Genomic DNA, 10202 nt, shown 5'->3' with positions numbered 1-10202 from the left:
AATGGTAATGGTTGAATTATATGTATTTCGGTATGCTGAATTCGAGAATGCCATCCATTTCGACCCATCACGTAAGGATTTTCCGCAAAGTGGAAACTAAAATATAGGGAAAACCCGCCTTACACAACTTCTGTAGGGAATGTTCAAAAGAAAAAAAAACGTAAAATTATACAAATTTAATTAATTTTAAGTCTTAATATATTTTATTTACATTATATACAATTATAAATCTTTATAAAATCTACTTTTTTTAGTTTGGAAGCTTCGTTTTGTGCTTTTTCGTTTGTGGGACGTTATATTTTCCCTATGCAGCATCCAGCAGTAGTCGCCCACTATATTTGTATCTCATCGACCTCGATACCTTCTCCCCATTTCCTTGATATCTTGGTGAAACCTCTCACCTTGCTCTTCACTAACTGCACCAACATTTTCCGGTAAGTAATCCAAATGGGAGTTCAAAAAATGGAGTTTTAAACTCATTGAGCATCCCAGATTTTTAAAATTGAACAACATATTTTCTACGATATTTTCCAATTCCGGATCCTTATGATTACCTAGAAACTTCGTAACTACATCTTTAAAAGAATTCCATGCTGACCTCTCAACATCGTTCATCACATTTTCAAAGTTGTTATCATTCATCAGCTTACGAATGTCAGGACCAACAAAAACTCCCTCCTTCAGCTTTGCTTCAGACAGACCAGGAAACTTTCTTGAAAGGTACTCGTATTTAAATGTCTCGCCATCTTTTGGCAATGCCTTCACAAACTGCTTCATCATCCCAAGTTTGATATGGAGCGGTGGTAGAAGAACCTTTTTAGGATCAACCAAAGATTTAAAGTGCACGTTTTTCTCTCCGACCTTCAATGTTCTTTTCGGCCACACTTTCTGGTTCCAGTGTTTAGCTTTGGCACGACTATCCCATTCACAAAGAAAACACCAAAACGAAAAGATTTAACTTTACCTTTTGACTACATTTTAAGCCGTTCAACACACCCTGAACAAACTCCATGCGGGCCCCAAGATTTGTCCTGGTCCCCTATCTTCACACCAAAATACCCAAAATATACTTTTTTAATGAAATCAGTAATATTTAGTTGTTGTTTTTTCACTACAAATTCACCACAAATATAGCAAAAACTCTCAGAAGAATTTACACAACCTCTTGAAGTCATTTTTGAAACGCACGTTACGAAAGTTGGAACAGAAATAAATTAATGAAAGGGCATAGAAGGGAGTGGGCACCTTGGGAATTCCGGCATTCTCTCATAATACTTACTATGGAAAATCCCAATATATATAATTCAAAGCTAACTAATTTTATCGTCATGAGTTACTAAATGTTTTGTTTCAGTCTATAAAACTTAAAATTATCTTATAATAAGTTGTAAATAATAAAAAATATATATTTCGGCAATAAACCCCGTTTTGCGCCTTAAGATAGGCAATCCCACAGTATTTTGAGTTTTGCGGAAAAACCTTACGTGATGGAATTTTTTTGATAATTTTCCCGAATTCAGCAACTAAAAAAAATGGGAATTACCTCTTATTTCAAAGAAAAAAAGAGTGGAGATTGTAGGAAGCATGTTGCAAAAAGCATTTAAAATGGAAAATGCATTGAGAAAAGCATTTAAAATGCAAAATGCAAAATGGTTTTTAGAAAAGCATTTAAAATGCAAAATGGAAAATACCCATTTTGCATTTTGCATTTCCATTTGAAATGGATTTATTTCAAATAAAGTACATCTCTGCCTACGATATAAGGTATACCAAGAATATACACATTTTTGGCTAGTGGCTTCCTTTTAATAGGGGCTAGTTGTTATGTTCCTGGTGGAATATGAGAGAAAACTTTCCCCAGAATATTTTGGGAATGGCATCACTAGATACTTCACCATCGAGTGAACAACTCGAACTTGTGAACGTGAACTGAAATCGTATATGGGTACATAAAATGGGTTATTTTTTCAAAAAATTTAAACTAAGGTTTACAAATTGTTATTAAAAATAGTATAGTCAAAAATCTGTCCACAATTACTCCACTACTATATTACGCACTAGGATGAATGTTTTAGGAAGGACGATAGTAGAATAATTATAACTATGTGTTTTGTGTACCGTGTACCCTCGCTCAGCCCGAGCCATAAATAAACCACTCGCCCAAGCTGCTCGAGTACAATGTTAGACAATCAAGTCCAATCTTTTTAAAGTTGTATAGGCTAGCATTACACTTGTAAGTTTTTTCGTAAATTTACGACTTCTAGCCAATGGGCGCATTGGATTTTCAAAATGCAAGATGCCCATTGGCTAGAACCATTTTGCATTTTAAATGCTTTTCTCAATGCATTTTCCATTTTAAATGCTTTTTGCAACATTCTTCCTACAATCTCCACTCTTTTTTTCTTTGAAATAAGAGGTAATTCCCATTTTTTTTTAGTTGCTGAATTCGGGAAAATTATCAAAAAAATTCCATCACGTGAGGTTTTTCCGCAAAACTCAAAATACTGTGGGATTGCCTATCTTGGCGCAAAACGGGGTTTATTGCCGAAATATATATTTTTTATTATTTACAACTTATTATAAGATAATTTTAAGTTTTATAGACTGAAACAAAACATTTAGTAACTCATGACGATAAAATTAGTCAGCTTTGAATTATATATATTGGGATTTTCCATAGTAAGTAAACCAACGTAATTAAAAATACATAACTTGTTCAAAATTTTGTTGTTACCAAATAAAATTTTCTTATTCTTTTCTCCAAACGCACGCAAAGTAATTAAGATTGAATAAACTTTAAATAAAATTCTATTGAAAACAGGCACCTACGAGTTAAATCGATACTTTAATCCGTCAGTGCCATCCCTAAATCTGGGCGTCAACTCAACGGCATGAATGTATCTGTCAGTTGATTTGTCATATTGTTTGTCCCGCATAATCTTATTTTATTCGTGCTAATTTTGTATACAAGATATAAATCTTATGAAAATGGGTTCTATTCATTATTGTTTGTTAATATTTTTATCGTCAGTTATAACCAGTGGTTCGTGTATTCTTAAATCTTTTAATTAATATGTTGGAGATTTTTGTTTTTATCATTGTTTTCTAACCTTTGTTTTGATTTTAGGTTTTGCAGTGAGATGTTACATGTGTTCCTCCGCACAAAACAAGCTAGAAGATACGTGTGGAGCTTACAAGAGGTTCGACAAAGAGCAAAATATTGCTGTTGAATGTAATAGTGAAGAATCCCCTATGCCAGGATCATTCTGCATGAAGATTACTCAGCAGAGCCCAATTGGTTTTGTTTGTAAGTACCATGTTTATTAATTATCTTAGGAAGTAATCTTGCACTGCAAATTGAATTATTTTCCTCTTATTCCGCTTCACTCTTAATATGCAATATTTAGCTTTCAAATAAATGGATTTAGCTTTATTAATTCAAAATATGATTTATTATGTCGGGGGAGACGGAAAGATACGCACTTTTAATTTTAATTTCGTTTATTAAGTCACTTACGCGATATGTCAATTAGTATGCGGCGCCGTTATAGTAGCAGCCGACAGCGACTATGTTCATATCAAGAGTTGGATTATATTCATAATATCGTATTAGAATTAAATCACAAACCAGTCTATACAAACCTAGCGTAGCCCACAAACTACTTGAAAACTGGGATATAACTCTAAACGGGATGCGAGCAGGCGTTATTAAAGGTTCCCCAACATTTATAGTAACTTTTAGTAATAATATAACTAAATTCAAGTATTAATTCAAAGTAAACATTCCATATTTACCGTGAAGCGGAATTCGTAACCTTTACCCAAATTGAATACGCTGTTTGTGGCCAACTTCAGCCTCTGTAAAGATATACGGATAGATCACAAGCAATTTCTTCCTTTTTCTGATGGTCGCCACATGCAACAGGAATATAGGTTAAAACACATTTTCTACTCTCAGAAGTAAAGCCATAGCTTTTAGAAGTCACGCTAACTCTTGTGTGCCTACCCGTCTCAAAACAGACATTATTAAACAGACCTTGTATATAATATAATATGTTACTGCAATGAAATTTATTTTTTCTCATGTAAAACATTACATTTATGCTGACGACACTGCATTAGTTATTTCACATGAGGATTTATTTTGACTTGGTCACTCTACAAAAATGGTCACATGATGTACGTTTAATAATCAATGCTAAAAAAACGAAGCTTATGCACATCAGATCTCCTCATAATAACATCACCATAACTCCTAAAATTATTTCTCATGATTTTAATTGCATCCATAACTTTGTAATACAACCATGCTCATGTAAAAATATTGATCTTGTTTCAAAATACGTATATCTAGGCTTAACAATTGATTGTAATTTTAAATGTGATATACATATACAAAAAGTCTGCACACGGCTTAGAGCTATAGTGAGCAAACTTTATAGATTAAAGTTTTTTGTTCCACCAAATACCCTTAGAATAGTATACCTGTCATTGGCGGAATCCCTAATAAGATATGGAATAACTTCATGGGGACATTCAACAAAAACAAATCTTCTTTCAGTCCAAAATGTACAATATTCTTTGGTAAAATTATTATTAAACAAAACTAAATACGAACAAAGACATGACGTACCAAAGTCATTACTATACAATTCTGTAAATTTATTATCTGTTCGTGCTTTATTGTGGCTTAAAATTGCGAGTCAGCATACATCTCAATCTGAACATAATAAAATAGTGACACATGTTCATAATACAAGACTAATTGCAAACGATGGACTTGTAGTTCCCAGATACCTGAATAAATACGGTCAAAGAACTCTAGAATACCTCGTTCCAATAATTTACAACATGTTACCAAACTCAATAAAAAGCTGTGAATTGACTCACAGAAGTAAATGTATGTTAAAAAAATGGTTATGTGAAAGAATTTTTTTGTACTAATGTAATTATGTGTATATTTTATGTACTTCTTAAAATTGTATATGTATTTAAAAAGTAATTGTTAAAAGAACCTGTTGACAAACTGATATCAATCAGTTTAACGGGACTTAATAGTAAAAAACTGTATTTTTGAAAGTTAATAAATAAAAAATAAAAAATTTAGTAATGCGGGTAACCAAAATAATATTATGCAAACATTTTAAATGTCCAGGTTGCCGGCAATGAAATTGAATTGAATGCCAATTGTCAATGGTGTATTTTCACAAACTATGAATACTGTTAAAAAGTGGAAGACTTAACATTTATTTTTGTTATCATGCTAAAAATATGTAATTTGAATATTTTCATTCGTAATTATTGATTTGAAAATTGATCTAAAACGGTTCTGACTTATCTACAACGCCATTATGACTTAGAAAATGCCAATATTTGGTGAGATGGCTGTCACCAACGGCTCTCGGCATGTCGTCAACGCTACCGACTTCACAAATAAAAATGATCATCATTTTGGCGGCAAATCGAAAATGGCACAATGGTGAAAATGGTAAAATCATCACAGAAAATTTATTCGTCAACACAAAAATACCTTCATTGTCATCATTTTTTTCGAAAATTAAAAAAATAACTGTGTAAATACTCTACAGTGTATGTTTTGAGTCATGTAATTTCTATATCTCCATTAATTGATTCAGATAAAACCCGACAACTTTCACAACTTAGTTTATAAATATTTAAATTAAAGTTATATCATAATTTCTTTTTTTTTAACGAAAGACAAACAGAGTTACAAATAACCTGACAATATTTGAAAATCTTCTACTAACATCACAGTAAAAGTAAAATGTTGCTTGTGTAGTGATGGAGGACTCAGCTGAAGAATTAAACTCACAATGTCTGGGTGGGAACTGAGAACCCAACTCAAGCCAAGTTTTTTTTTTTTTCATAAAAATTTAAATGATTACAGTTTTTTGTTTTCTGCAGCCACCATACTAGGCACATGCCCATATTAGCTACTGGCCCGTTAAATTATGATAGTATTTTTTATGAACCTGGAACAGTTTTGTTGTGATATTCTGATTTTTGATACTCACTTTGTCATATACATAGGAGATTTTATTTGTTTTGTTTTGAAGGGATTCAAAAACTCATTTTTAGATTCGTAAGACGTAATATTTAGATCATTTTGTAAATTTTGATTATAATTGGATTCATATGTCATGATGTTGTTTTCCAGGGGACGGACGTTGGCGTCAGGTGATCAGGCGCTGTGCCTCGGTGGCAGACACGGGTGTGACAGGAGTGTGCAACTGGGGCGTGTACGAAAATGGCGTGTACTGGGAGGAATGCTACTGCTCGGCCGACGAGTGCAATTCGGCCACCCCCCTCCCCATCGCCACCCCCCTCCTACTGCTTCCCCTACTCTTCATGATGAAGTCCGTCTTTTAATTTGTTCATTTTACTTATAAGTTGATGCTGCTCCCTACCTGAGGAAATGTCTCCATTGAATATAACCGTATTTACTGAAATAAATAGAATATAACCACTCGAGCGATTTTTGGCATACTATGGCAAGTTTGCAAAAAGGTTTTGCCTGTCATAATGTGCCAATTTTATAGAACTTAAAAATATAGAACTTAAAAATATAGAACTTAAAAATATAGAATAAACGGTGAGGTCTTGGTGGATTCATTGACTTTACACCGTAGTAAGCAATTTATAAGTTTACTTATTAATATTTTGTGGAATGATATTAATTAATAAATATGGTAAATGTATATATAACCAATTGGGTATGTATTTACAACCAATTGAGTGCTCGAGTGGTTAAAAAGTATTGCTTCTTACGGCCTGTTTATTTCATGAAGTATAGATCTACGTGTCAATTTTTTTGTCACGACATGTCGCAAAGGATATTTTTGCTAGATAATACGATTTAAAAAATCTGTTTAATTCTACAGATTTCTGAATAATTAAAAATTTTTGTGTACTGTCCAAGCTCTGCTAAGCGAACAACCATTCTTTACGTAGACATCGCATGGAAAACTCTCACGTCACAGTGACGTATGCCCTAAAAATTGACATTTAGCCGTGGTTTAGAAATTAACTGCATTCTCAGTTTTGAAACCTTTTTTAAAAAAAAATTTTAGTGATTCTTTGTTATAAAAATTAAGTTTAGTTTAATCTCGGTTTTATCTATACTACAGAAGAAACAACCAGGCCTAAGTGTGTTTTAACTACTATTGTATAAGAATGCCTTTGAAGATTTTAATCTCTTACATGTATGTATACATCACGTGTATTATTTTCTGAATAATTGTAAAAGTCTATATTTTGTTTACACAACGTATATTATTTGCTGAATCTCAAATTTGGTAATCTCAGAATAAGGTCATTCCAGTATTATTATGATTTACTGTGTGTATGTACAATATTTGAAAATATTATTTACTTATAATTATTGTGTTTTACAAGAATTTTTACTCTAAAAAATAACATTTAATATTTTTAAATGTGTGTTGAAAATTTCTTGAAATTTAAAAAAAATCTCTTACACCATTACTATTCAATGTAAATAACATAATTTTAATAATTCAATAAAATATTGTACCCAATTTTAATGTTACCGCACAGTGCCTAATATGAACAGAGAGCTAAACAGTATCATTATTATGTGATTCCATTTCCAGTAAAAGTGCCTTTTAAAATCTATTCTCATTACAAAAACGGCGCTCTACAAATTAGCCAATTATTATTATTATTATTGATAATGCATGGTCAAAAATGTTTCAGAATTTTGGCCTAATATTTTAAAATTGTTATTGTGTTTGACAATTTAACGTGACAATTTTTCTATTACTCGATTCGGAGTGTTGCATAATACGAGTGTTTAAAGCAATCTACATAACATTATGTTATTGAATCTTATTAGAAAACAAAAATATTATTTCTGCTCCTCGAAAGAATTCATAATGTGTTTCTAATAGAGCCGAAATATTATCAAAGGAATCAAGTTAAAGGGGCAAACACTGCGCCGATAAACAAAATAATTCCTGTCAACACACGGAGTCTATTTGTACTTCGTTATAAATAATGCGCACACAAGAAGAGTAGAAATGCTAATAAACATTAACGCGCGTATGCGAGTAATGGGGGTATTTTGATTTTTGAACTAAAATTACTGAAAACGAAAAACACATATTTTATTAAACAATTATATCATAAATATTATTGCCTCCTCACTTTTTTGTTTTATACAATAATAATTAGTAAAAAATTTCTCATAATTTTTTCTCAAATTAGGTTTGGAACCTTTGGTTTCATAGAGGTGTACATTTTAATTCTTCTGTGGTTAACTTCTGTAGTTCAATATAAAGCTTGGTGTTTTCTCTTTCTAACACCATTTAGTTCATATTTCTAACTATGATAGTAAGGGAGACACAACGATATCTGTCAGATTTGGTTTTACTATTATGTATTAACCGAAAAATTGTGACTACCGACTTTGAAATATATAAGGAGGCTATAAGAAAGCAACAAGCAGTCACAACATACTAAGCGTATAGCGTTGCACAGTTATAATGTCCAATTTGTATGGGTGTTGAAGTTTGTCTAAATCAGAGTTCCCCAAACTTTTTTATCCCACATTATTTGACGAAATTTCCCTAGATTTGAGATTGGTTCGTATGTATGAGGTATTCTCGATTTTTCAGTACTAGATTCCCCCTTTTTTTTAAATCCACTAATTCCCCACACAATATTTAAAAAAATCCATGGGGGGTTATTTTTAAATAATTAATTCCCACCATTTTCTATAAATTTTCACTAGAATATATGAGACTTCTGCAGAATTTGACCTCTTCATCAAAATTTTCAATTTCCCTAGATATCACATCACTGTTGTCTTTAGAAAACTGTTCCAAATGAAATCACAAAAAAGTAACATTCCCAAAAAATGTCGCCTAAACGCGATCCACTCGTTGAAATTGCAGGTCGAAATCGACCGCTGGGGATTGTAATAGACCACTTCGGGAATGACTGGTCTAAATGTTTACAAATTATAAAGTGAATAAAATAGATTAATTTACATTTACATCTTCATTTACAGGTTTACAATTTGTAAATTATATTTTTTTATACGATTATCACAAGAAATCACCTTTCTGGGGAAAAACATAGTATCTATGCATTATTTTTTTTTATCTTTTAGATTTTACTAACTGTATTGCACATTCCTCATATTTTATAAATTATATTTTGTAAGTTGATAAATATTTTCCGTCCAAGATTTATTTCTTAGTTTTAATATTTTATATCTGTCTTAGTTTAGGTATTTACCATTATTATTATTTCAACAAGTACACCGCCCCTATAAAGTATTTAATTTTAGCTGACGCATGGAGCATTTTTTTAAGTTTATAAATATCTTCCGTCCACGATTTATGAAGACATTTTTGTTTGATTGTCCGTCCTTAACTTTTATAGATTAAACAACTATACTGCCTTATAGAGTATTTACTTTTTGTTGATGTCTGACGTGAATATTAATGATTTAAAAAACACATCAAAGCCTTTTAGATGTATGTATATTTGAAAACTAGAATAAGTTGATATTCTAGGAGCCTTTGCCTGAAAATTAAATGTGATAGTTTCCAACTTTTTATCTGATGTGTCTAGGTGGTTTTCAAAACTTGTTATATAAGTGACGCACATATTAGAACTTAATACACATACATAATATTAATAAATTATGAACTGACTTCATATTTTAACGTAATATATCTGTTTTTGTACATTTTTAAAATAAAAAATAACTTTCATGAAATTGGTCTTCTTTTAATAAATGATTTTGTCTACAGCAAAAGAAAAGTAAGTACCTATATCTTACTTATCTGGTTAAACTTATTGTACCTACTGGAGTAGTCGTAATGCCCTTCTTTTTACATTTGCATATTTTAGCAATCGGTGTTTTGGATTCAAGGAGCATTTTCTTTATATTTCACTTTTGTTTTCGGTAATGAATGAAATCCAATATTGGAAGTGGTAATTAACCCGCTTCTTGACATCCGATCGAGCTGAAATTTGGCAGATAGACTCGTCGAAGACAATGCATTCTTTCAATTTTTGATAACAATTGCGTGCACACATACAGACATGTACGCATTTCTCTGAAATCAGATGACATTACAGCAGTTAGTATACAAAACAAATGCCGGTCCTACCCAATCGGCATCTGGCGAGGTTAGTAGAGTTGTCGACTC

At 31.7% G+C, this 10202-nt stretch overlaps 1 protein-coding gene across 1 annotated transcript; it reads left to right on the top strand.

Moving 5' to 3' along the window:
- The first annotated feature begins 2898 nt into the window (after positions 1-2898).
- LOC149426500 (uncharacterized) lies at positions 2899-9791 on the top strand. The gene is made up of 3 exons (XM_089637219.1): positions 2899-3043; positions 3128-3307; positions 6179-9791. The coding sequence occupies exons 1-3, from the start codon at positions 2983-2985 to the stop codon at positions 6388-6390; spliced, it is 453 nt and encodes a 150-aa protein (XP_089493345.1). The 5' UTR covers positions 2899-2982; the 3' UTR covers positions 6391-9791.
- The last annotated feature ends 411 nt before the right edge of the window (positions 9792-10202 follow it).

This window comes from Hesperophylax consimilis, chromosome 1, assembly GCF_061612785.1.
Source record: "Hesperophylax consimilis isolate HC1 chromosome 1, BYU_Hcon_1.0, whole genome shotgun sequence".
Classification (NCBI taxonomy): Eukaryota; Metazoa; Arthropoda; class Insecta; order Trichoptera; family Limnephilidae; genus Hesperophylax; species Hesperophylax consimilis.
Note: the sequence above shows the minus strand (reverse complement) of the source record. Positions and strands in the feature narration are given on the sequence as shown.

Excerpts from the sequence above, each read along its gene's own strand:
- LOC149426500 (XM_089637219.1), top strand. The coding sequence starts at position 2,983 with ATGAAAATGGGTTCTATTCATTATTGTTTGTTAATATTTTTATCGTCA. Across the intron at positions 3,044-3,127 it reads ATCGTCAGTTATAACCAGTG|GTTTTGCAGTGAGATGTTAC; the intron begins GTTCGTGTATTC and ends TTTTGATTTTAG. Across the intron at positions 3,308-6,178 it reads GAGCCCAATTGGTTTTGTTT|GGGACGGACGTTGGCGTCAG; the intron begins GTAAGTACCATG and ends GTTGTTTTCCAG.